Here is a 27767-nt window from a genome sequence, read left to right on the forward strand (position 1 = left end):
ATCTTTATCACTGGTGATAATGTACAAGAGGAAGGAACAAGCCAGACTTTTAGATGAAATTGCCAGGCTGGCTGTTAGAAGTACCATCTTTTTCTTTGTGAGCAGCACATACATGAGATAACATTGGCCTAAGGCCAAAGTACCATTTTTGCTAATTTTTTTCAGAAAGCAAAACTATTGCTTCTTTGCGACATACTTCAGGCAGCAAGGACAGCGTTGGTCAGAAATCAGACAGCAAAGTATTCAAGCCATTAACATTTTTTTTAATTGAAACTCATCTTTCAAGTCACACTAAAAGCAAAAAAATGCAAACACTCAGGTATAAAATGGCAGAGCTGTGACAATTCCAGCATGTTGTATATTCTGGAGTACACACTATTAATCATCACCATAAAGTGACAGGATGAGAGCTGCATCATAGTTCATTTGAAATCTTCATTATTTTGCTGATCCCTTTCCTGTACAGTTCTCATTAAAAGGTGCTAGTTAGCATAGCTTCAGGGTGGGACTATCTCAGTGAAAAGGTTCTTGCCCATTTTCCTCCCATTCCACTTCCTAAATGTCTCAGCTGCTGAGTTAGATGTGAGACAGATGAGAAACAGCATCTTGCTGGCATAAAGCAAGCCTGACAAGGGATTCAGGCCAGTGCCTACACTTCACATTAGCCAGATGTCAGAGGCCAGTGATGGGAACCTCTGTGATGCCTGATGCCAAGTTTATTAAAATTAGCCCTGCAGCTTGGTAGTACCAAGTCAAAACTGCCAGTGTAGAACAAGGCGCCAGCTCCAGTGGTTCACCATTACTCTTTGTAGGCTCATAAAGCAAGGTGGATTGTAAAAAGCACGATACTGCTATAAAGTAAAGACTTCTCAATGAGGCTGACTATCAGAGAAGGGGTAAGAGGCACCAACAGCAATACAGATGTCATCTTCTCTCCATGAGTGCAGCTTAGATTGCTACATAGGGTGGTGGGGATTCCTTGGAAGGCAACTCTAAGGCTTCCTCATACGATGGCAGCACAGCCTGAAAGAGAAGACCATTAGTTATGCTTTGGGGATCACATGAAGGATTTCAACTGGATTTGATCTTGGATGTGTTTCTCTACCTAGTTCAAAGCAGGGTGAAAGAACCACATGGGCTGTAAGACATAAAGGGCAGAAATCCAGAAGAGTTAGAGGTCAGCAGCACTTTATGAACCACTTTGCTGCCAGTCCTACCTACGTCTCCCAAAGCATGGTTGCAATAAAAGGCTCTTTAACATCCAGAATATAAGCCTCATTGCCTAAGCAAAGAAGCTAAGCTCAGATCATTGCAGAGGGCCATGATGCATGCACAGCAGGGGCACACACTACTGGTAAGACAAGGCTCATCATATTTGCCAAGTTTCAACAAGACAAAAGCCAACACTTAGCATTCCATATTCTTCCTCTTTACTTCTCATCCGTCTTTACGGTATCTCTTATTTTTGGAAGGTCTTCAATATCTTTCCATTGTGTCAGAGCAGCTGGATGCTACTATTAAAGAGATCATCAGTAATCTAAGGGAGGACATTGATATTCATTATTTAGCAAACTGTTAAGGTGAAGTGCAGTGCACCAAATCTCTCAGACATTGAACCAGTGAAGGGTGAAGACAAACTTAATTTTAAACAAGGGTAGCATTATTAGGCACAGAAATCAGAGTTCAACTGAAATTAAAAAAATATCTGGAATGGAGAATACAAGTGATATATTCCCATTTTCTGCTTTGCCTGAAGCTTGAGTTTCAGGTTCCTTGCAGGTACCATTGACTTCAAAGTTTTTATACAAAAGTAAAGTTAAAGGAATATAATATAATTGGAAACTGATTATTAGTACTTGTTAATGCACATTTGAAGGGTCAAACTATCTCTCAGACCACCAGAGAATCAAAAGTAGGGATCATTATGCATCTCATCAGTCTAAACCATGCCTTTTCACGGTGTAAATCTGAAGCAGTCTTTACTCACCTTTTCAACTGCTTGTGGGTCGACTTTCACCTCCTCTCTCTTGCTGGCTTTAATATACTTAAAGCAGCTCAGGACACATTTGAACATATAGGCCTGAAAAGGAAAGGGAAAGGGAAAGGGAAGTCTGCCATTGCACTGCAAATCAACAAGACCATTTCCATTTGTGCCACCAGCCTGCTATAGTTCTACTCTCTTCTTTGGAAGTAGAAGTCTGGGACCATATGTCCCAGGGCCTTAAATCAGTCTCTCTTGGTCCTTCACTAGAAAGGTGACAACTCCATCTATTTGGAACAGGACACTCGTGTGGGAAGTCAATAGGACTAGTAATACCATTGAATATAAAGGCACACGCTTCAGACCACTGAGAGTGCAATGTCATCAGGTAGGAAAGGAAAGCATGTCTTTCATGTTATTTTTCTGAGCAGGCTACAAAGTTTGGCTGTCTCAGAAAAGCACCGTGGGCACAACATTCACCACTCAGAGATCCAAGGCTTCTTGGTCAAGTAGGACTGACCTGAAAGGTCAGTTCATTCAACACATCCTATACTTGCAATAGTTACACTTTTCTGACAAGGCTGCTTTGCACCTCACAGAGTTACAAGATGTAATAAATAGAGCTTTTCTGAGAAAAATGGATCGATTGACGGATTGTGGCACAAGAAAATAAGCAAGGCCTGTAAAACATACCATATTAAATAAATATTTTCCCTACTCTGTGCAGCAAGGCAAAGTCGTGTGCCTCTTATTTTTATTGGCTTAAGAGTCTACTTTAAAAACAGTTGGCATTTTCAAAGAAACATAGGGAGTTATATGCCCTGAGAACAAGCCATGAGCTTAGGATTTCCTAGAACAATGAGGACTGTTTTTCTTGACACAAAGCCAAGACAAAGAACGAAAACAAGGAATGAAGTATCTCCGTTGAAGGAATCCGTCTCTCAGACAAACTTCCAGAGATGAGGAGGTAAATCCAAACTTTGACCACCTTTAGTGAATACTGCAAAAATCTTCCCCCTTCCAAAAGCCTCTTCATACAGAGAGCAAACATGCAAGACACTGAAGCCATCATATAAACTGTACAACCCCCCCATCCGTGAAAGAACCGCCCCCACCCAAAAAATCATACAACAAAAAAATCCTTTCTTTGATTTTGATTCTGTAAGAGTTTGCTGCAGTGCCAACCCAATATCTGCACCGAATTCAATGAAGTTGACTTCAGTTAAGACTGCTGCAAGCAAAAGCAGGTTTGAGCAGAATACATTAGTAGACACAGCTTATGTAAAGGCAGCCAGTGACCTTGGGATCATCCCATTACTGGCTAACTCAAAACACTCAAGAGTCACTGTAGGATACCCTTCTCCACACTGAATTGAAGAGAGAAAACTTCTCTGGCAGCTGTTGACATAATAAGTGGATGGGAAGCTTGTCCTAGAGGTCAGGAAGTGAGTTACTTCGGAAGTAATTATGTTAAACCCTTTCTTTCATGTCCCATCAGAAATGTTTTATTCCCCTTGGTTTCTGCATTCTTGTCACTGTGGTGGTGGAGGGGGATGACTTTATGATACTGAGGTGAGAGAAAGATTACGCATGGATACACAGATCAGCAACGGAGACTGCTCTAATGGTGCTATGTGAGCATCACCCCTTCACTCACTCTGCCGTTTGAATACTTTGCATCTCCAAGGAACTTAGACTTGAAGAACTGATATCACCATTGGGGCTCTACAAGTAAACATACAACCAGCCACCGCACTCGTAAGAAGCTATGAAATTGCATGGAGAGACTTCCACGTCGCAACAGGACATGCTCCCTGCAAAGGGTGGTGTTATATGAGAGAAAGGAGGGAGAGGAGCGTTACCATCCCCTGAGCATTGTCAGAGAAATCTTTCCTGCTAAAAGAGTGAGCAAAGTCTTGCAGGTCTCATATGAGGTCACTGGCAGAGGTGTTCAGTGAGTCAGGTGCCCCATCTCTTCTCCATCTGACAGACCACCTTTTAGCTGAATTATGCTATGGTGTGGGATGCAGATAACTATTTGGAGACAGTAATTGCAAGTTGGCAGGCAAACAGCACCGGATGCACGGAAACAACATTTTAGTGTAAAAGCAGTAAATGCTTGTGATGGGTCATTAAGCAAGTCAATTTATGCTAAAAGGTCCTGGGCTAGTCCAACATACTTAGATACTACCTTGGTGTGGGCATTCAGTGAATTGAAACCGAGATTGGCCAAATGGCCTTTTTAGGTCTAAAATATTTCATGTTTTTGCCACGTCCCTCATCAGATCTTTGTCACTTGGAAGGAACTCTCTCATGAAAATGGTTTTGCTACACATGGAGGAGGGGAGGGGTTGTCACTGAGTTTAAAGGATGGGATCCTAATAACTTTTTTGGGGGAGTTTAGTAGACCAAGGAGTACTTGTGCCTGTCCGTTGTTTTTTTAATTATCCTCCCCCCCATCCCTCCTCCTACAAACTCCAGCACAAGAAGTCATTGCAAGTTAAGCAGTCTTGTAGCTAACCCTGTGGAAAATTCAAATCAACCCATTTGCCAGGTCAGTGAGATTTCTGCTGAAGACCCACACTGCCAGCTGGGTTTCAGGGTTATCTCCACTCCTATTGTGCAGTTTATGCAAATATTAAAAGATATGCTAAAGTCATGTCTGCAGTGCAATCATACAAGACACTCTACTCCACACTGGCTTGTCTGGCCACCTGGGAAGAGTCTGAATAAAAAATGCTTTCCAACTAACAAGTAGCATTTTTCACTGTGGCAGAATCTGCCCAAGTACCTGGAAAGATCTGGTTTTCTTAGCTGGTCTGAAACCTCTCAGTGAAAAACCTGTTCTCTGATCCATTGAAGCAAGAAGAATAAAACCCATCTCACAGTGGAGTTTTCTGAGATGTAAGCAGGATTTAGCAGCTCACGGGTTTTAATTAAATTTCAGGGTATCAGTGTGCATAACTCTGCTTACATCAGTGTGGATACAGCAACTTACCCAAGTGGAAGATCTAACCTGCTGCTTAATGATCTAATTTATTTTGGCACACAATAGCAGAAGAGTTTCCTGTATTTGTTTTCAAACATCTTATCCTTCTAAAGATGAATGGGCAGTAGTAGTTTCTGGATATAAGAGAGATTTTGCTTTATAACTCACATCTGCAGAAGCATAAAACCAGTGATTTGAATATTAAACCTGTCTCAGACACTATGCAGAGGCATAACTCCTATTATGCCCAAGGAGAGACCAACAAGGCTTTCCAATGCCCTGGTAGATTTGAGAGAGAAGTAAACCCAATTCCTCCTATCCTCCAGGCAAGAGGACTTCATTTCAGCCTCACCAGACCCTGCAGCCATTTACCTTCAAGAAGAGGACAGCAATGAATGCAATGGTGAAGGTGACCATCACCTTGGCATATTCCTCTGTTGGTAACTTCTCCAGGGTTGGCAAAAAGCCCTGTGAAGAGAAAGAGGGTCTCAGTCATAAATGCTTGTTTCCTCTACCAGGGTCACACAAAGTGGTGGAGATCTCAGCAAGTTTCTCAGCCTGCCTCTCAGAAAGGTGGGACAGGCCACCTTCCTCTCCTCATCAGAAAGAGTATGGGATATTTTTTATCTCCTACTGTTTACACCCCTTTGGCAAAGATTTTCAGAAGACTATTTAAATGAGAGCTAAAAGTATGACTGTTTAATAAAGATGAAAAGTTGATGCATTTTCAACGCATGCAGGCAGGCTTTATCCAAATCATTTTGCTCTGCAATTTGCATCTATAAGATTCTTACAAGAAAAACAAGGTGTACTTTTAAGAAACACATGCATAAGCAAGCTGCCGATCAAGAACATTGTGTTGGTAAGAACATAGGGAAAATCCTCTTTTGTCATCAAACAGAGCAGTTCTGGGTATACTGTAGAGATCAGAGAAAGTTTACTCTGTCTTAAGAGCCACTGAAAGAAAATTCATAGGAATTCACAGTATGAAAAGTCAGTTGAGCTTGTTCATAACCTACCCCATTGTCTGAAGACTTGAGGCTGAGATAGGCGGGAACCTCCATGTAAGAGCTGCAGAGAGTGAGAATACTCAGGCAGAAGTCCAGCAGCTGCAGAGCCAGGAAAGGGATCTTGGAGTATCCCTGCTGCAAGAAGGGCAGGGAATAGGAATTTGGTTATGATTACAAGACTGCATCACTTCTATAGATTTTCCATTTTTTACACAAAGCCTGTGCTTTGTTCACACTGACAGCCTAAGCTATTTAATTTACTTATACTAGCCAAAATGATGAGCAAACCTTCTTGTTGGGCTCATTTATACAAGCTCCACAGAAAAGGCGTCTAGCTGGAGCAGTGATATTTCTAGCTTATCTCCAGCAAACCCCTCCTAGCACGGCCATACCCAGAACAACCTCCCCAAAGCCATGAGACAGAAAATAAAAGCAACAGAAAGATTCCCAGACATGGGAAACTAAACATTGTCCCAGCTGTCACTAGTTTTCCTTATGCACCCTCTAGCCCTGAAGGATTGCATCTTGTCTCCAGCCAGTATAGAGACTACCTTGCTATGAAGAACTGTGGCCCAAGATAATGATCCTTTATTCCCACATTATGCATCCGTCTCCATCTCATAGAGAACAGAGAAGACCACCCCAGAAGTGAGCCGTTACCTACCGTGTGGCTAACGGAGGACACAGAAATGATTGCTGGGACTTGTATGTAGGAACTGAACATTGTTAGGAGGCTAAGGAGAAAGTCCATGACTTGTAGAGCAAGGAAGGGTATCAGGAGACGTTCCCTCTTCTGAGAAAGAAAAGCGATGCCAGTTATTTCTATTCTGAATGGGACAATGAGACCAGCTATCAATACCTGAAAGGACATATATTAAGGTATTCCAAGCATAAATACTTTCCTGGAATTTCTGCATCTAACTCCACATACTGTGGTGACAATTGATTCAGAAAAAATGAAGGGCATCAACGTTGATTTTTTTCACTCCCTTGGAAAGTTTCTGTGAATTTTCACTATGTCACGTTGGCACTCGATCCCATCATTCAGCTGTCCCCAAAGTTTACCATTACAGAGAAAGCTGGGTAACGACACCAACGCGTGGTCATTTCTTCCCCTAAAATGGGAAATGAATCGCCAGTGTAATAGAGGAGTTACAGTTCCCCTGCAGGATCTGACTTGCAAAAGAGCAAAGAAAGGAGGCAATAAAACAACATTTCCGAATCGTAACATTTCCATTCCTTAACATGAAAAATAGTCTTAATGGAAATGTCACCCAGATTTGGTAAATCTGACAGTTAGCAGCCTTGCAGATGAGCCTGTGACTGCAAACTAGCTGCCTTCCCCCTCTGTAAGAGAGTGGTGACATTTATCTGCTTTTTTGATCACACTTCAGCATTTTCACTGAGCATCCTCTAGTCCCCTCCTCTAGTACCTCCCAACTCAGAGACGCCTCAGCCAGAAGCTAAATGTCATTTGTGGAGAACATACCTTCACCACACCAAGAAGGAGGTTGAAGCTGATGATGAACAGCATGATGATCAACAGGAAACTGGTGATGACATCAGCTAAAAGTAATAAAAGTAATTACCACATTACTAAAAGCTGGAGCCTAATGTCCCAAATCAATCATACCTCTAAGGAAGAGTTAAAGTGTAATAACCTGGCAGAAAGAGTTGTGTATGTGGGGGAATGAATGCCACGCAGCTGGAAGGTAACCCTCTTTTCCCTTTTGTTGTGGTTTAACCCCAGCCAGCAACTAAGCACCACGCAGCCGCTCACTCACTCCCCCCCATCCAGTGGGGTGGGGGAGAAAATCGGGAAAAAGAAGTAAAACTCGTGGGTTGAGATAAGAACGGTTTAATAGAACAGAAAAGAAGAAACTAATAATGATAATGATAACACTAATAAAATGACAACAGTAGTAATAAAAGGATTGAAATGTACAAATGATGCGCAGGGCAATTGCTCAGCACCCGCCGACCGACACCCAGCCAGTCCCCGAGTGGCGATTCCCCACCCCCACTTCCCAGTTCCTATAGTAGATGGGACGTCCCATGGTATGGAATACACCGTTGGCCAGTTTGGGTCAGGTGCCCTGGTTGTGTCCTGTGCCAACTTCTTGTGCTCTGGCTGGGCATGAGAAGCTGAAAAATCCTTGACTATAGTCTAAACGCTACTGAGCAACAACTGAAAACATCAGTGTTATCAACATTCTTCACATACTGAAATCAAAACATAGCACCATACCAGCTGCTAGGAAGACAGTTAACTCTATCCCAGCTGAAACCAGGACACCTTTCTACACCCATTTTTTCATCTGTCTTTGAAGCTTCTGTTTCTTTAGCCACCAGGTTGAGCAGACTGTCAGCTCAGGCACGTGGGAGCCAAAAAACTTTATTGCCCAGGCTGCAGTTTTAAATATCCTAGGCTACAATATTAAGGTAAAATGAAGTAGAAAAAAAGGCAGAGTGCTTTTAGCTAATGATTATTAAGTCTGAGTTGGAAATTATTTTGAGATTCAAAAGTCAAAAATTGGTAAAGCAACCAGCAGTGAAATCTGGTGAAAGGTCTGCAAGATTCGCAAGCAGACAAGAAGCATGAGTATTAACCACATGCCACCGGTATGGACTACAGTTTCACAGTGAAATATCTCACCTCCACTCTCTGTAGCTGTAGGATGCAACATACACATTAAAAATAAATATGTGAGGAGAACAACATGAGACAATTCTACCTACAGGGCTGAAAGTAATGTCAGCTGTTTTGGGTGCAGAAAGGTGATCTCTTACAAACGTGTAGCTTCCTACTGAACAGTTCCCAGGAAACAATTTTCCCTCCTGGTATTGCAGGCTGCCCTGATGATGACTACCAAAGCCTTGCTTGCACTGTACAGTATGGACATTTGGTCTTTATAGCAGTATAGACAGTGTGAGGTTTTTTGAAATGTTGGTTTGCTTCTAAAAAAAAGAAAGGCAGCTCACTCCAAAGACAAAACACTGCTAATTTCTTTATCTGCCTCTGCATACTGTACAGTCTTTTACAGTGCCTCCTCTGATTTCTTTCTTATTGTTTTACCTGAGTTTAAAATAGCAACAGTCTGTTTGGGGTCTCCAACTCCCAAGTGCTTGAATAAAGGACTTAATTTTATTAGGAAAGAGCCAAACTTTTAACTTTTCTGACTTTTTAAAAGAAACTGATGCTTTCCATAGGTATGTTTCTCAAACATCAGAAATGTTTGATTACTGGTTCAATTTCCCCCCTGCCAACTGCCCAGTTTATTCCACGGCTATTAAATAAATCTAGTGCCTAAGTCTATTTTTTCCATTACCCCCTTCACTTGCTTTCATAAAGAAACCTAGAAATTGTGCTTTAGCCTGTTGCATCCCTGATATGTTCCAGCTGTTCTGAAATCCTTCACTGCTCTATATTACCCATTTTTTCACCATGAAAACACCCCTCTATCTCCCCTAGCTTGAGTGTTTGCCTATAGCTTTGGTACCACATTACTTTTTTAGCGGGTGGGGGAGTGTTTCAGTGCTTGGGCATATACCAAATTGTCCTTTACTCACTTCCTAGCTTTGCTGACAATAAAATAATATTTTATAATAAAATAATAACTATAATAAAATAATTTACAAAGCTATTGAGGCAGAGAAACCCATCCCTCTTCTTCAGGTAGACACCACCAACACTGTTGTTTACAGCAACAAAACATTTGCAGCAGAGCAGCCACAGCTATATCATAATTTGGCCAGTTAATTCCTCTCTTGGAGGGAGCAAATATAAACAGTCAGCCCAAGTCAAAGGGAGAGCCATGCTGGACAAGGGCAGACCTACCACCCAGTGCTGCCCACGACAGCTGGCAGGAGATGGGCACCCATTAGATGCAGCAGCTACAGCATATGCAAACTGTCAAGTACTGCCTCCAGGCTCTGCTAAGCGATGTGAGTATGGACGAATGCCACTTGAAGAAAGGACCAAAGATGATAATGAGAAGCTCTGGAGCCTTTCCAGCGTTTTAGAGGACCTGCCTGACAGCTGGGCTGAACCACATCTAGCAGCAAGGGCAGGTGGCACCAACAGCCACGTTCCTTACATCTGTACTCTGCTAGCAGAGAATACACTTTATTTAATTTAAATGCATTGATACAAAATCATAGAATGGTTTGGGTTGGAAGGGACCTGAAAGATCATCTAGTTCCAACCCCCCTGCCATGGGCAGGGACACATTCCACTAGACCAGGTTGCTCAAAACCCCATGTGGCTTAGAACACTTCCAGGGATGGGGCAGTCACAACTTCTCTGTGCAACCTAAAAGATATTTTAACTTCCCTTACTGTCTTCTCAAGAATTAGCAACACACTTGAGTCTCCTCTAGAAATGAGATCTGCTGATGAGGAACCTTTAGTCTGAAAAGAAGCTCTGACCAGTACTTCATTTCCCTGAGGATAAGCCTCTTCCTTTCTGGGGCTCAAAGAGAAAAGCCCTTTAGGGAGGCTGCATCCCTCAAAGAAGCAAGAATAGCTTATCTCAAGAGAGGGAGCAGCACTACATGAGCTGCTGCACATGGAGGTGTCAGACATCCAAGATCTAAGGGAGTGATTGAAAGTATCCAACAAACACTTAACTTACATCAGGAAAAAAGTTTTGATAGTACAAACCAAGAAAATAGCTTTTACTTATAACCTGTTGAAAAAAAACAAATGCAGGATCTGTTTACCACAAACTAATGAGAATTGAAATGCAGAAGAGGAAGAAGTCTTAGGAAACAGCAAAGAAAGAAAACCCAAATCCAGTAAAGCCTGAAGAAGAGAGAGGGCAGTGGAGAAAGGGCTTTATTGCAGAAAAGGCTGCTCACAGCTTTGCAGCTCACAAGGGTCATGGGAGGAGCCTAAGCTCCAAATCAAACAACCAAACCCACCTTGCTGAAGCAGGGGAGTAGAGACAAGACTGTGATCTGGTGCACAAAGAACCAAAGATTAACACAAGGACAGCATAAACTTAAAACAGAAAAGAGCTTAACAAAGATGACAGACTCAGCCTTTGTAAGAACAGCCATAAAATGAGGCAGTCCCAGTCCCATTAAACTCCAAACTGCCTGAAGCCATTTTCCCTGATTTTCCTCCCAGAACCAACCATCAGAAGTTTGCCCCAGAGAGGATTTATCTCTTTAGCACGGTGTTTCCTCGGATTCAAGACAGCTGTGTTTTTCTGCGTCTTTCTACATGGTCTCATGCTCCAGCTCTCTCGGCAGGCTCACTAATTAATTGGGCAACTGGCCGTTGCTTCTGCAGGCTAATTGCCGGCAGAACCCAGCTGAATTTTCCAAGCGGAACCTAGATCAAAAACCCCCTAAACAAAATAACAAAGAAACAAAAAGCCCACAACTCTACAGACACAAAGGGATGGAAAGAAAAGGAAAACCAAAACAACTTTCCACTCACTGTCTGCCTCTTATTTGTTCACAGCAAATATAGTCATCCTTTCTGCTGCCAGCAGATCTCTCCGGTCCAGGGACATTTTAGTACCAATGGATTTGATCTCAGTAATCAAAAATTTTACTTAAACAAAATGACTTCTTCCTTTGTGGGAGCACATTTAGCAGATGGGCTAAAGGAGTGACCCCCTTAGATAGTGGTAGCTGCTGGCTCTTAGCCCTGTCTGTGCAAACCCTCCGTGAGATGGGAATGTGGTACACATTATAGAGAGGCCAAATGCCACCTGGAATACTTTGTAAGGGCTGGCAGGCTGACAAGTTACCTTCCAGAACCAGCAGTAGATCCCTGGGGATCCCCAGGGTTTGAGGCGCTTGCAGCCATAGCAGACCCTAGAGACCGGATTACTGTGACTAACAGGCTCTTTCCATGCCCAGCATCTGTTGTCCAAAAATATAAGATGTTAATTTTTAAGTTTCTTCAGTATTTGCTTTCATGCTTAGTTGGCCTTTGTAGGATGAATGTTTGTCTCTTTTGTACTTAAAACCCCTCAGAAAATGACAAAATTTAGGAATCTTGAACCAAGCTTGAGCACCTGTATAATCTCAAACACAGGGGCATCATTCCATGGTTTTCCCCTCTGTTCCTCCTGCATGTTCATCCGGGTGCCTATCTGAGGAATAACCTGTTTTCCCTACAGCACCTTAAAAAGTACCGTAGTATTCAGTGAATAACAGGGTTTGTCCCTGTAGAAGGTGCATTGGCTCTTTGAGGGCTGTTGCTGCAAGATAAGAGGCAACTGTGACAGTATAGGAAATGCCAGTTAAAAGGAAGAAAAATCTTACAATAAGTGATGCAGTCTTGAACAGGGGTGCAGAGAGGTTGTGGAATTTAATTTTGGGGAGTCTGAAAACCTCAACTGGACAAAGGCCTGGGCAAGCTGCCCCATCTTTGGAGTCAGCACTGTTTCAAGCAGGAGGTTTGACTGGAGACCTCCAGAGATCCACCTTACTTTTGCTCTGATCTGATGATTATAAGATCACTCAGGGAAGAAATGTTGTTCCTCACAAAGTCTGCTTCACTCCTATAGCCCTAGAATATCCTACCTACAAGAATATTTCAGTTCCACAACCACCTCCATGCTGGCAGTGGTACTTTATTGCTAGCAGAGAGTGTGGTGAGAGCTTGCCTCCTTTGAGGTGCACATTTTTCCAAAAGCATACAGGAATAAACAGCAGCAGCAAATAAATAAACATGCTCTTTCTTATGCTTTTTCTTACTCAAATTCTCAGAGACTACCTGGGTGTCCCAGAGATCCCAGGGAATTTAATGAGAAGTGATATATATGTGCTGTGAAGTAAATGTGATTTTTCCTTGTGGAGGTGTTATAATCAGACTGGGGGGCCTCTGCAGAGCTGCACTAGATGTTTGCAATGCTAGTAAGTAGTACCAAAAACCCCCACCCATCCAACACGAAGAGAGAGCATTTATTTGCCAAATGTCTATTTTTTATTAACTTCACATCAGGGTTTTTGCCCTGAATGTAGCCAGGAGGGACATTGAATGAGTCCTAATATTTCTCATGAATGCAGAGAAACCCCTTTTTATTTTATGGCCCAATAAACTGGCATGGAAAATACAAATAGGGCTTATAAATCTGTGGTTTAACAGTTGCATTCACAGATTGTCAAGGACGGCAGTGTCTGATTTGGTGTTGCTGATAAGCTGCAGGGAGCTGTTTCTGGACAGCCACATTCAAACGATGGGCAGGACCAGCAGGGGGAAGAAGCCTCCCAGTCCCTTTAGCTGGATTCACTTTTCATCGGAGAAGGAGGGAATATTTTTTACATAGGAAATGGTATGCATAGGATATGGTATACACTGTGCACACAGGTCTTCAGGCATAACTGAGGTATTTTTCTTGGCTAACTGCACAGAAATTGAAACAACTTTTCCAGTTGTAGTTTGTCCACAGCCTCAATTTTCATAGTCATTAATGAAAAATAAAATTGATTAAGAATCAGACTGTACACAGGCATCAACTGAAGACATCCTAAAGATCTGACCTATGGCAAGCAGTGGAGTATAATCTTTTCAAGGCAGAAAACTATTCATGTTAGCAGCTTAGAACTGGCAAGGAGGTTTTAACTGAAATGTTTTGGGGGGATTGCTTTTTGGTTTTATTTTTCCAGCAGGAAAAGCTAGTCTGCCAAAGCTCATATGCTTTCGGGATTGAAGCACTACCAAGATGTCTTTTGCTAGGAAGGCTTCTCAGCTCCAGGATGAGATTTCTATTAGACTGGAAATGGGGGAGGCTGCATGGGAAATGCTCATCCAAATTTCTGCTGTACGTGAGATAGACCACAGACATGAGAACCTAATTCTTCCAAATTGCAACTGAATGCCCCAAATCACCGTGCAACAAAGTGTGTCTCCTGTTCCTTCTGCCTGGCCAAATTAATCTTGTGTTATTTCTTAAACGTTAGCTCAGTAGTAAATTTGGATCTACTTTAGCCAACATCCTGGCATTAACCCGTTGACTAGGGGTGGGAAAATCATCTTCAAGGCTCTCAAAGACAAAGAAGAACCTGAGTCTTCTTCCCTTTTTAATCCAACATTTTCAGTAGGTCTTATATTAATTTCTTGGTCAACTTTCATCAAAAAGCAAATTTCAGAGGAGTTCTTTCAGTCCTGTGCTGCCTATGGCATCTTGTAAACCAAGAGAGCAAGGGGTAGCAGGCTGCAAGGGACAGAGCATCCCTCTTCTAAGGGCAGCTGACCCAGTCACCCTTCTCATTACCCTGTCAATCACAAAAACCTACAACAATTCCAATTTTCCTTCCCCTCCCTGACCATACCTGTGGAAGTTGAGGCCCATCCCATACCCTCTTTTTAAGGCAGCAAAACATACTGCTGAGAAATCTTGGCGGAGCTCTGATTTCTTATAAAAACTCCTATATGTATTTTTTCCTACTGTATCATGTGAAAAGCATTTTTCCATAAACCTTGCCTTATTTATATTCTTGATCCATGACTACAGCGTTAGCATTATATATTCTGAGACGTGCTTTAATCTGGCAGGATCTACAAATAGAGCAGCAGATGCTGAGGGCATCGACAGAACCTCTCCCCAAATTGTTCTCCAACTCTTCCATCTGGGTTTTGAAGTAAAATTGAACTTTTTGTACTGCTTTGCTGTATTGCTTCCCTGCTAGTTTCTGGAAATAGAAGGGTTGCACTGTGTTTATTCCAACTATAATCAGAAAACACAGTCTCCCAAGCACAGTCCTTTGAAATGCTTGGGAAGAGAAGCCAAGTGGAAGTGCTGGGGATTTCATTATAAAATGTTCCTTTTTGTGTAGGAGGCAGTGGAAGAGGGGGGGAGGGGTAAGACCTGTCATTTTGATTGTGTGGGAAGAGGGGAGGTTGTTAAAAATGGGGCCAATTTCACTCAGAACGGTTCTATTCTTAAAGAAAACCCTCCAGATTTGCAGAAATGTATGTCTTGCTTAGGAAGCATATAATGGTTTCGTATGGAAATTATCTGAAAAATCTCTCTCAACGATTTGTTTATTTTTCTTTAAAGAATATTTTACTTGGATACTTGAGGAAAAGTAAAAATTATTGGCCTTGGATGATCTTTCTGAAAAAAATAATGAAAAACAATTGTCATTTTTACATAACTGTGTCTGTGGGAAAGTGATCTGATCTGCAAATACCATGTTCAGTTTTCAGCAGTTCAGATCACTGTATTAGTCAAAATGCATGTGCATACTCCGCCATCAGGAAAAATTATTTCCAACTATGCCCATGTCCAAGCCAGGTACATCAAAACAAAACAAAAAATAAAAAAAAAAATCCAAGCCCAAAAAAGGGAGGAAGACCTTAAGGTCACACTTGCATCATTTTCTTCACTTTTCATCTGTAAAATTAAAACTAGAAACATGTATCACAGAAATGGAAAAGTGGATTCTCCTACCTATGTTTTGCTGATCCCAGCCACCCAGAAAACAGTCGGGTTTTAGAGCCTGTTCCATGTACTGTGTGTTGCTCTAGTGGGAAATCTCTGCAGATAGCATTTTCCAAAGCAGTCATCAGGCAAGTCTACATCGGGTGTTGAGTTGAGTCACAGCTGCAGAGGGACCACTGTGGACCACAGCTAAGCAAAGTAGCCTCCAACCCACGCAGACTGGACTACTTTGGAAATAATGCCCCGTGTGAAAGATGTGAACCATGACAGCAGACCCTTGCTCGGTCTCCTATCAGCAGGACTTACTCAAATTTCCATTTTCCGTTCACTATTGATGCCTTTTAAAACAGCCTTGGTGGATCACAGTGTGCCTCCTAAAACCCAGCTGGGCTCTTTTGAAAGATGTGAACCCATCTGTTAGCAGTAACTTCACCCAGACGGTGACTATGTCTGTTTTGATGCTTTCCACTATGACTCCTACCCCAGGGACAAGTGAGTTTGGGATGTGCAGGAATCTGCTGTACTTTGTTTCCTTTTCCTCCACTTACAAGGGGCCTCCCTGTGCGTGCTTGGAGCCTGGGGAAGGACACACTGGAAAAGCAGGGAACAGGCAAGTCCTTGCTGCTGCGAGTAGCATTTTTCTCTGACTATGAGCCTTCTTTGCAGAGAGAGACAATGCACGGTGTGGAAGCCTGGTTTCCATCTTTCTGCACACAGCAGAGAAGGGTTATCTCAACTTGTGGTTTTACATCGAAAAGTGACTAAGAAAAGGAAAAAACACCCTCTGTTTGTTGCTTGCAAGCAGCTTCATGCGTAATTAGCCTGGTTAAGTAATATTTGAAGTTAGGGGAGTTACTTTCTTTTAAATGGCACCCCACGTGAGATAGCTGCCAAGTCTCTGAAAGCTAAGCTAGATCCTTCCAAGATCAAGCATCAGGAAGTCAATCATCCATGATGAATATGATGCTTGTGACTATTTGTGGTATATGAAGCAGCCTGGCTGCTCTTCCAGACAACCAATGTTCTGCAAAAAACACCAGGGATTGGGAAAATCTGGGACAGGGGGGAAAGGGAGGTGGGCTGGTGTGGCCCTCTGAAGTGCCTTCAGCTGTGTGGTAGGAGACTCCCTGCACAGCATGATGGATGATGAGAAGAGGATGGCTCCATGGCATAGAGGGCAGGGTGTTGGTGGCAATGTCAGGTAGCCCACACACCCATGGGATGTAGTGTGGGGCTGCAGTTTCTCCCCACTCTGGGACCCTGAGGTCACGGGCCAGACTAGGTCCATTGAGAGGCTGGTCAGACACTTCAGTATTTTCCTGGAAAACGCCCAACAGATGCAGAAAGTCAACAGTGTGTGTAAGGCTTAAATGGTCTACAGTTGGTGAAAAGAAAGAGAAGGGGAAAACAGGATTGTCAGATTAATGCAAAATGTATTGCAGAGGGATTGGGAAGGCTGGAGGAGTACGAGGCTACTGGAGAGTTTGGGCTGAGGGCCTGATCCACTGAAATAAAGACAACTTCTCTGGGCTCCACACTGGTCCCCAAAAAGCCAACACAGTCATGGCCTAAACCAAAATCCAAATCTTTAGAGCCTAAATTTTGTCTCTGGGTCTGAGCTTTTGGCCCATCTGCTCTGAATACCACTTTCCAATTTTCTTTCATGAAAAAGAAAGAGGGACCAATGCAGGACCTTGGGCTCCTTCTCAACCCCACAGACCATTGCTGCTTTCCAGCATCTCTGTGACCTACCAATTCTGTAGTAATCCTTGTCCAGGTCTTTGCAAAAGCCTTTCCCGCTTGCTACCTCCAGGGAGTACTCAATCAGCAGCAAAACACTCATAACCTAGGAGAACAAAAGCAAAAGACAATTCAGTGGGCCTTGGGCCAACTTCCTGTCAACAAATTTGTTTCCAGGGAGCATGCAATGTCCACAGTCCTAAATGCAGGATGGGTGTCCAAGTGAGACAGTCATGAAGGGTTTAAAGTCCTGTACAAGGAAATATTGAAGCAGAAGTTATCAGTTTATTAATGGTTTCAGTTTACTGTCTTTTTCTGCCAGCTTCTGAAAGAGGATGAAGAAATTAGAAAGTTAATGAGTTTTGTTTCAACATTTTTTATCCAGAAAGTCCTGGCTTTACATTTTGAAATTGCAATGTAACAATAGCATTTTAAAGTATAAAAGAAACACAAAAAGGATAAAGATCTCTCTGTAAGTCTAGCTATACTACTTCATTGACAAAACCATCATTGTCCTTTTATTTACTTGCGAAAAATCTCCAAATGTGCTTTTTTTCACATTGAACCAAAATTATTTTCTCCAAGTTTCCAGATTGGACTATCAAACCCCAGACTCCAGGGTTCATTCCATTCTGAGTTTAGCAAGCTGTGAGACGGAGTGAGGTCTAGAGCTGTGGTCTCAGTCCTAGCACTGAACTTCTATATCCAAACAGTTATGATCTGCAGCGAAAAATCAATTTCTAACCCCCAGGTTAGGGGGAACTCCTGTTGCATGTGGGGCACTGGGCAGTCAAGGGCTGCAGAAGACCTCCATAAGGCTGGAGACCTTGCCTTGGAGCACCTCAGACAGCAAGTCCAGGGTATTTCTGTGCAAGTAAAACCAGGAAATGAGTAGCCACAAGACCAGACACCCCACCACATCCCTCCTGGGGACAATCCCACCCCGCCAATGTGTATGCTACAGACGGTGCATGCCAAGGGGACCAAACTTGTTGCAGATCCGAGAACAAGAAGTCCAAGGCCACTACAGAGCATCAGTCACAGCCCACACTGTTGTCAGAGCAAATAACACTTCTTGGGGTAAAGGACTACTATGATGACATTTATTGCTCCTTCATCACCTTACTGACAGTTTCAGCACTGTATAGTGAGATGGCACATTTCTGACTGCACCATGCATCTCATCTTGTTCATCACTTTCTTCCTCATTCTCCGATCTCTGCTGTCCTCCCTCATGCTTGGTATGTCTTTTCATTTCTTCTGCATTTTGAGGGTGTAGCAAGCTGGAGCACAGCATGGTCTGCCAGTCCTATACCTACAGCTGCACTTTCCAAAAGCAGCATAGTGTGTACTGTATTATTTTAAAATTGGCTTAAGAGTGTGGGTGGCTGGGGAGGAAGCCTGCTGTTACATTCCCCGAAGATGCAGGAAACACGGGTTTGTCACCCTGCAGCTGTGTCTCACTTTCTGATCAGTGATCTGGACAAGCTCTCTGATCTCTCTGCTACTGTGCAAAAAGCTGCTACTTCTTCTCTGCTTGAGCTTTACCCCTGTCCAGGAGGACCTCCTGCCACAACAACAGGGCACAACCTGAGAGTAGAGAGCAGGTGTCAGACCAGGAGAAATGGATGGACCATTATTCCCTGGGCATTTTTTCCTCAGAGACGTGGGAACAGAGTCTGCAGGAGAGAAAATCCTGAGGTGTGCAAAAAATGGAGAAGCTTGTCCAACATGACTCTCCATCTTTACCCCACCAACACCAGGTCCAGCATTGGGAGCACCCATTCTGCAGAATACCAGGGACAGGAGCCATCAGCAAAAGCACTATCAACAAAAAAAGAGGTTGTCATGAAGAGGTGAATGAGAGAAGCCATTTTATCTGGACTGCACAACTTCTGTCTGTGCATCTGAACCACACACTGATGCAAGAAGCAAGTTTGTATCTGCCACCAAGATCAACACAGCTTGGGTACCATAGAGCTGAAACAACTTTTCCACAATAGCTATAGCAGCCTTTAATTTCAACAACAGCTTAAAGAAGTGATGCAGGCAAGGAGGAACCGGAACTGTTGTGGTCTGCACTTGTGTTTGCAAACTTTATGTATGGGAAACAGCACAAAACCAGCAACTGCAGGGAGATGAGGCAAACCTAACTGTTCAGTGAGCAGAAGAGATAATATTTTTTGTCTTTTGCAAAGCAATGGCTGGAGGTGCCGTACGAGATCCAGACAGAGTTCAGGCAGGAGTAACAGATGTGCTAGGGCTGTCATTGCAAGCAAACAAAACAAAGAGGCATGGAAAGAAAGACTTTGCATTGCCCCAGAAATGGGGAAGTGTGGCTGGGAGGGATGCCCTGCAGCAGAGACAGGAGCTGAATGCAGACTCTCCCACTGTCTCTGGGTTAGCTGCAGCAGACCTGGAAACTATTTCAAACCCAAATTCATCAACTTTCTCTGCCACAAGCTGCAAGTGCAGTTTCCAGAAGAGCTGTAGCCCATCCCCCAGAGCCCTTTGCTTCTAGAGCGAGCATCCATCAAGCCACACTCTTGCTGCAGTGGGGACTGGGACCCTGTGTCCTACCATGAGTCTTCCCTCAGAATTTAAAATACTGTCCAGAGTCTGAGTTGGAAGAAAGGGTGTGTCATATTTTTTCCTGGCCTGTCTGATATCAGGTTGTTCAACAGCTACATAAGTCACACTGCTTTTTTTCAGTTTTTGTCATGCAGAAAATGAACTTTGCAATTTGTTCATGAGCCCGGTAGGAAAAGGAGAAATATCTAGATCTCATTACATGGGGACACAAGAAAGTTAACATGAATTCAGTTTAATGTAACAGCATTTGAAGTCCCATGGAAGCACTGAACCTTGTCAAGGATGAAATTGCATTAATCTGAAGTTTCTTTACACCTCACAGTCTCCCCTGGGATGTAAAGCATCTCTTTAACTAACTACACTACTAACTAACTTAACACACTAATCACATGCTGACTTCAAGTGCCCTAATTTGGCTGAGAGGTTCCATGTACATGCTCCTGAAGAGATTTCATTTCCCTTATTGCTACTGTTGATCACACCCCTCAAATGTCAACATGGGAAATATAGGAAGAAATTGGTTTTTTTCAGGTTGCTGTTAAAAGGAGTCCTGAGCAAAATGGATGACCTGAGCCCTAAATATCTGTTTCATTCTTGAAAGACCAGTGAGTGAAAGCAGGACATAAAATCCCAAATGCTCCCATCCCAGATGGATTTACAACCAGAGTAGAGCCAGAGGCTAAACTTCAGTATGAAGAACAATCTCTAATATCTATCAAAGAGGGGAACAGTAGAGCAAAAGAGGCCCTGGTTTCCTTGCAGGTGTTGAAATGAGCCACACAACCAGACCAACCACAGCCACATAGAATAAGTACACATCAGATAGAAAACCCAAGCCCAACCTGAAATATTAAGGAGAGACTTTTAAAGTGAAAGTTGGTTTAAACTTTCCATTTAAAAGGACTTTGGCATAGAAAGAATGAGCCACTGCACTGCAATGAGATAAAACAGACAAAGACCTCTGGGACTTTCCCTTGGCTCTCCATCACAAGTGCCATGTGAGGACCAGAAAACCTCTCTATCACCTGACTTTGGCTTTGACATGCTGCTGCCTGGCACGTGACAATCTCATTTATTCCTGTAAAGAATATACATACAAGGTGATGAAACCTCTACAATGGGCTGCTTGCCACAATTTGAGAAAAAGGTAGAGGAAGATTGATGTAGTGTCTGCCCAGCACCCCTTGCTCAGCAGGCCTGTACATATTCTCACTCATGATTCACCTTTCAGCTCCAGAAGAAACCAAAAGGTTCCCATTTCAGACAGACAGGACTGCTCAGACAGACATCCAGTTCCTTTTCTTATTGCTATGTCACAACAGGAGAGAGGTGGGCTTAAAATAGGAAATTTCACCTCCCAGCACTCAATTCACAGCTCATAGTGTACTACAGTCTCCCAAACCCTCCACCAGCCAGTCCTTCTTATTTTATCTCCTACAGCTGCAACTTTTGGAGGGCACCTATCATGGTTTAACCCCAGCTGGCAATTAAGCACCACACAGCTGCTTGCTCACTACCCCCCAACCCAGTGGGATGGGGGAGAGAATCAGGGGAAAAAAAAAAAAAGTAAAACTCACAGGTTGAGATAAAGACAGTTTAATAGGACAGAAAAGGAAGGGAAAGTAATAACAATAATAATAGAATATACAAAACAAGTGATGCACAATACAGTTGCTCACCACCTGCTGACCCCAAGCTCCAGTGTCCCCCAGCCAACTGCCCCCAATTTATATACTGGGCATGACATCACATGGTATGGAATACCCCTTTGGCTTGTTTGGGTCAGCTGCCCTGGCTGTGTCCCCTCCCACCTTCTTGTGCACCCCCAGCCTCTGCTGGTAGGACAGTAATAGAAGCTGAAAAGTCCTTGACTTAGTAAAAACACTGCTTAGCAACAACTAAAACATCGGTGTGTTACCAACATTATTCTCATCCTAAATCCCAAACACAGCACTATACCAGCTACTAGGAAGAAAATTAACTTTATTCCAGCCAAAACCAGGACAACACCTCTCATCTTCTTGCTGCCTCCATTTAAAAGGAATCCTTCAAATTTCTTGGAAAAAGATCTGTAACACCAGGAAATTAAGTGACTTAGCCAAACAGTGTAGGCCTGAGGTAGAGCCAGTTTTTAAATCAAGGCAGCTAAATTGGGGGTGTCTTGCAAGGCAGAATATTAACAGCATGACACATGCACCCCCCATTCCCTGGTGAATAATTTTGCTGCAGCTGCAGTAGGGTTAAACTGCTGTTAGAGATTGTGTCATGTGCCTTTTTTTTCTGAAATATGTGCAGCTTGACTAATTTCCAAATAATTTATCTTTATGCACACAGCCTTGGTGTGACGGCTGCTCCTTTGTTTTTTTTCACAGAGTGTTTCTGCAAGAAGAGCTTGAAGCCACAATGAACCGGCATCATTTGGGACAGTGACATCCTGCTCTGACAACGCATTGGGGTGCTGAGAAGGTTTCTGATAGCAGTGCACGCAAGCAGGTGACACCCTTCACTTTGAAGGCAAATACCACCACAAACAAAGGCTGTACTTTCAGAGCCTTACCTTTTCTTACTTTAATTTAAAAGTAGTTGTTGTGGCAGGGTAGGATGAAGTGAGGAGTGTTTTTAGCTCCCATCTGGTTTCCTTTCAAAACATTTTATCTTTTCCTTCCTGCTGCCTCCATCTCCCCGTCTTGTTTGTGCAACAGAGATGCTCCAGGAGGACAAGGGAGCAGCACAGGGTCTGCTGAACATCTTGGGTCAGCCACAGCCTGCTGAAAGCATGATGAATCGCAGCTCTGTACCAACACAAGTCACGTCCGCCAGTGAGGACTGGACCTGGCGAAGGTCCCAGAGATGAGACTCTGCTCCTTGAGTTAAAGAGCTGCCAAAGAGAAGAACTCATCTGCGACTGAGGCCAGACCAAGGTACAGACATGCTGCTTTCTAAGACCTCCTTTGGCTCTAATCAAGGACTAGTAGCAAATGAATAGCAGGTTTTCTGCCCATGCTGTATGCACAGACGCAACTTTCCAGCCTTGTTCTTGAAGCTAATGTCAAATAACTTGAGGTCTGTTCATGCCCAGGAGGAGCCGATGAGCAGAAGGACAAATTCCTCCATGCTTTCTTTGAAAGTCACCTGCAAGTCACCTCACAACACCCAGCAAAGCTTTGCTAATCACACTACTCTGTCCCCTCCTTGTTCCCCTCCTTCTCCTTCCCCGATTGTTTGAGAATGTGCACGATTTATTTCAACTGTCTATGGAAAGATCAGCAGTGAGACAAATCTAATTTATAGAAGGACAAGACATCGCCACAAAGCCTGAGAGCTTGCGTTTGATGGCATTACTATCACCCAGCATCACTATGATTCATCACTAGGACCCACAGCAATAATTTATACTGATACAAACCAACAGTATTGATGTAGCAAATCATCCAAGTCACTGCTGAGTTATAAATCCCCTTTTCTTTTTCCCTCCCTCTGCCCAGCTGTAGCTACATGATCAAAAAGGTGGAGAAAAGGTAGGGAAAAAATGGTTGCTATTCTGTGTTATCTCTTAAAGAAGTAAGAGAAAACAACCTTCTCTGAAAATTAAACTGTTTTCCAAGGGGTTCTATGTAAAAGAAACCCACTGAGATGATATGGTAGGTACAGACACAGTGGGACCCGCAGGGACTTGGGGAGTTGCAGGCTCTGGTATCACAATGACGGTTACCTTGTCAGGGGCCAGCAGCAGCAGGGTTGAAGACCTGAGGCCTCAGGCTGCCCCTGCCCATTCCCCATATCCTTTACTGGATCAAACCTGGTCTTCAAGAGCATCTCTGTCTCTTTAGTCTAAACCCAAGTTGCATGTTAGTTGCTAATGCTCCCTGGTACCATATGGCCTGCATTGATCTTGTACATCATGCTTATGCATATCTTATGGTAATCACTATTCTGGCTTTGCAGTGATGCACCACAAAGTTTCAGAGGGTGACCCCAAACCCTCCTGACCACCAGCCACATCCAGCTGGTCACTGCGATGGTGGTTGAACTGCACAAGAGCTGCCATTTAGAGAAACGGGGCTGCTTCTTACCCAGGCAGCCCTGGCACTGGGGACTACCAGTGTGGGCAGAGGGAGAGCAGAGCAAGGACCCAGCAGTGGCTCTGCAGCATCCACTCCAAAAGCATGGTGAGATCCCATGCTGAGTTCATGTTGCTTGTGATCTGTCAGGTGCAGGATGAAGACAAATTATGCCCTGGAAGAGGACACATGCAGGTGGCTTTGACTGCGATGTGAGAGTTTGGTCCTCATTAAAATATCAGGTGGAGTTATTACTGCTAAGTCCTTTCCTGTGAATGTGCTTAGGACATGTTGTGGGTGATGTGCAAGTCTGTTTTAAAAATGATCTCAGAGTCACGTTCACACTCAGTGCAGACTTGTCCCACATTAAAAAGGGTCAATGCATAGCTCCAGCACCAGACCCCTGATTGCCTATACTGTCATACTTAGCTTGCTCCCTGGCTTTGGTTTGAACCACTCCAACCACTTTTCTTCAAGACCAATCTGCTCCAGAAGGGGCTGACTCCAAGCCAGGCAGCATCACTTGGCTTCAGGGCCCAGGATCAGTTCTTTATCCTCTTTTAGTTAGCAATGCAGAGAATCTAAGTGTTTTGTTGCAGATACCTATCCTTTTATTTATATAGGACAAGGTATAAACTACAACTAAGTATGCCACACATAATTTCTGATTTGAACCATGTCTCCACTAACAGTCAGGAGAGGGATAACATTTACAGCGATAAAAAAAGACTGTGTATGAAACAACCTCTTCTCACAGAGAGCCCTGCTACCCTAGAATTTGTCAAACATAGAAAAGAAATGTTTGAAAAGAAAATGCGAGCAGAACAGAGCTGGAGATTATTAACACAACAGCTAGTAAACATGATAGTTTTCATGTAACCTCAAGCTGAAGACGTCTCTGACCTACTGACTGCAGAGGAAGCACAGGGCAGGGATCACTTGGTACCTGTCCTGCTTCCAATAACTTCTCTAAGCAGCTGCTGCTGGCTGCTGTTGGAGACAGGCTGGGAGGCTGCTGGACTTCGGGGCAGACTCAGGACATCTGTCTTATGACTTCTGCCTTTGCCATTTTGCAAAAAGCAGCTTCTTTTGCCCGCCCTCAGTGGACCTTTGAATGTCTTCTGCAAAATCTTTCCTGTGAGTGCTGTGAAGGCTTACTCCAGGGCTCTCTGCCTTCTGCTGTTCAAAACTCACCTGATGTCTTCAACAGACCCACAAAACTTTTTTGAAATAACACATCTTTCATATGATGTCACTGGTAATTAAGTTTTCCCTGTCAGCTGGTGCTGGTACACCGAAAGGTGGTGTCTCATTCTCCTCCATCACACACCGGTGCAAATCAGGAATTTCTATTGTTGTTAGTGGCATCACAGTGAACCACTTGTGAGAAAAAATGTGCCTCAGTTCAAAGCATTTGCTGACTTCTGAGAAAGACAAAGGAGGCTTTTTTACAATTCACCCTCCCAGCTAGGAAAAAAAATTTCTGTATCTCTGTTTCACCACTGATAACAGATAGCTCATGTCACATGGCGTGCTTGTAGCTCTCTGGAGAAAATGTGTTGTAGTTCCCTGTCTTGTGTTTCCCACCTTTGCACAGACCTTTAATTTTGCCAGCTCCTCTTCAGATCTTGGCTATACTTCCTACCAGAGTCCCATTTCTAAACAGTTCATGACCATCCCTCTGTGATGGCTATATGTTTAATTGGTTGTCAGAAATTGGTTGTCAGAAATTGGTTGTCAGAAATTGCTTGTGCTTTGCTGCAAACTCACAGCTTTGATACGTTTCAATTTTTGTGTCTTGGGGTCATGAGAATGCACAAGAAATGCAGCAATTTCTTTTTCTTTAGAACACTGAGATTATAAGCTTTGAGCTTGTGGCAAAAGAGGAGTAGCCTGCCCAGGGTGTAATCAACATGCTCAAAAAGCAGAAGGCAAAAATGGTTATAAAATTGCATGATTCTTTTAACCGATCTCATAATGTCTTTGAGGTCCCCAAATGATTAAAATATGTCATGGAAATGCCACTACAGTTCCTGGCTTTCAAGTAATGCCAGGAGAAAGATGTTGGTAGTTACATTGCATGACGATGCAATGTAGACCCAAGTTTCTCTGCTCTTCTGCTCTGGGCTGGCACGGGACCATCTCTTGCCCCCAGCCAGGGGGGTGCAGAGATGCTGCACTGTGCCCAAGCACAGTCACCCCCCTTGCACACTGCCTCCAGCAACCCACAGTGCTGCTGACTCCCGGTGTGTTTATAAAATCCCATCATTCATGGAATGCTTTCCCTTTATCTTACTATCCAAAAAAGCAACTAAGCTGATCTCCAGATTTCTTTGCCTTTCATTTCATGAGTTGAATCCTCCACGAATCTATGGCATCGTGGAAGTCAAAACCATTAAACCAGCATGTCAGACTGCTGTCTTGGCTTTGTGTAAGTGAGGAAGGGGCTATGGTGCAGTGAGGATTTGCTCAGGCAGCTTGGATTGCTCCTGCTGCCCCAGGAAAGCAGGCTGGTGCTGGAGGGGGACCATGGCATGAACTTCCCATGCGTGGCATAGCTGCCACAGCTGCCGTGCCCAGCATGTATTTGCAGGCTACAGCTCCCCTCCCTCCACTTCTCCTGTGCAAGGAGCAGGTTAAGAGCCCCCGTTAACAGTTATCACCATGCAGGCTCCCAACCTGTGACTGTGCACACTGAGCGCAACAGATGGGATTATTTTAAGTGCCTCTGCCTTGCGAGAAACCACATCCTCAGTATGACTTAAAGCCACCTGAAAGCACCTCTGTGCAACCGGGTAGAGGGGAAGAAATGCCCCTCCAGGCTCTGCTGCCTCTGCTTGCTGCCATCTGCAGCCACCCACAAGCAGTTACGCCAGCTGCCTGGCCGCTGAACGCAGCCGCAGATCCAAACGGAAACCAAACCGGTGCATATAGCGTCCAACTGCCCGTAGAGAGAGAAATGAGGCAGCTTTGCCCACCCGTCCTTTGCTTGCCTGGGGCCCAAATCCCTCCTCCCTCCAGTGACCCATAGTTTCAGCACTCCTATAGTTTCCATTGCCAATGTGCTGCCCAGTTTCTAACCAACAGGTCCAGGTAGCCATACTGAGCCCTGGCCAAGCTTACACACCCCTGCATGGGTAAGAGCTCCTGAATTAAGCTGCAAGGGAAAAACAGGAGACAGAGTGAGTTTCCATGAGCTCCAATTGGTAGAGCCAGGGGAAAAGTAGTTAAAAAACCCTCCCAGTACAATAAATTTCTTCCTGTCCCCCTCTCCCCATGCCAACTTTTCTTTTGCCCATCCCTCTTAAATAATTGGTTTTTCTCTTTTGGGAACACAGAAAAGTCAACAGTCAGGAAACCTTGTGATCTGCAATAATTACACCTTCTGCAAAGATTACACTTCTGCCTCTCTTTTCTTGTGTCACTCTCCCTGTCCCCCCTTTCAGTCCTGTAACTTACCATGTGGAAGATCCCTAGAGCAACTGTTGCTGTCTTGATGTTGAAGAAACAACATTTGGGGGGCTCAGTGGTAGTTTGGGCAGTCATTTTCTGATCCCTCTGCAGAGCTGTGAGTTAATGAGGTTGAATTTGCAGCAACCGCCCCACTGAAAAGCGAAGTGAGCAGTGCAGCTCAACTTCCTTCCTGGTCTATAAATGTGTTAAGTCATCTACAAAGTCACATGAGGTCTTTTATTTCTCAATAATAAAGAAAGCAAAATTGTGTTTCTTTTCTAACAGATCTTTAACTGCTTGCACATCCCAGATGGCAAATGTAAGCACAAATGCTGCTTCGGGCAGGTGGTGTCCAGCAAGTGAGGTATACAGGGAGAGGAGGGATGCGAAGCAGGGTGCAGCTTTGTCCTACAAAAATCATCACAAACAAAAGCAGGGGGCCAAGAATTTCACCTTAAACTTGACCCGCTGTTTTTGCAGTAAAGCATCCAAGTTCCTCAGTTTGAAGCAGCTTGTTCCTTGCCAGCAAATCCAC

The 27767-nt window shown here is 43.7% G+C and overlaps 1 protein-coding gene across 3 annotated transcripts; it reads right to left on the bottom strand.

The window, feature by feature from the left end:
* Nucleotides 1–242: 242 nt before the first annotated feature.
* On the bottom strand, nucleotides 243–27447 carry LAPTM5 (lysosomal protein transmembrane 5). Of its 3 annotated transcripts, none has more exons than XM_009919679.2 (8): nucleotides 27239–27447; nucleotides 17139–17232; nucleotides 7470–7546; nucleotides 6645–6773; nucleotides 5990–6112; nucleotides 5343–5438; nucleotides 1988–2080; nucleotides 243–1023 (listed from the first exon to the last, which is right to left on the bottom strand). In XM_009919679.2, exons 1-8 carry the CDS (start codon nucleotides 27323–27325, stop codon nucleotides 949–951), a joined length of 774 nt encoding a protein of 257 aa, XP_009917981.1. In that variant the 5' UTR covers nucleotides 27326–27447; the 3' UTR covers nucleotides 243–948. The 3 variants fall into 3 exon arrangements, with proteins under 3 accessions (XP_009917981.1, XP_009917980.1, XP_069659468.1); XM_009919678.2 differs by having other exon boundaries at nucleotides 5990–6115; nucleotides 27239–27443; XM_069803367.1 differs by lacking the exon at nucleotides 17139–17232 and having other exon boundaries at nucleotides 5990–6115; nucleotides 27239–27425.
* Nucleotides 27448–27767: the final 320 nt, after the last annotated feature.

The sequence above is a fragment of the Haliaeetus albicilla genome, chromosome 16, assembly GCF_947461875.1.
Source record: "Haliaeetus albicilla chromosome 16, bHalAlb1.1, whole genome shotgun sequence".
In the NCBI taxonomy this organism is placed as follows: Eukaryota; Metazoa; Chordata; class Aves; order Accipitriformes; family Accipitridae; genus Haliaeetus; species Haliaeetus albicilla.

Coding starts and splice junctions, on each gene's coding strand:
- LAPTM5 (XM_009919678.2), bottom strand. CDS start 27,325: ATGACTGCCCAAACTACCACTGAGCCCCCCAAATGTTGTTTCTTCAAC. Junction 7,547..17,138: donor CAAGGATTACTACAGAATTG/GTAGGTCACAGA, acceptor TATTACTTTTAG/CTGATGTCATCACCAGTTTC. Junction 2,081..5,342: donor TTGCTGTCCTCTTCTTGAAG/GTAAATGGCTGC, acceptor TTTCCTTTTCAG/GCCTATATGTTCAAATGTGT.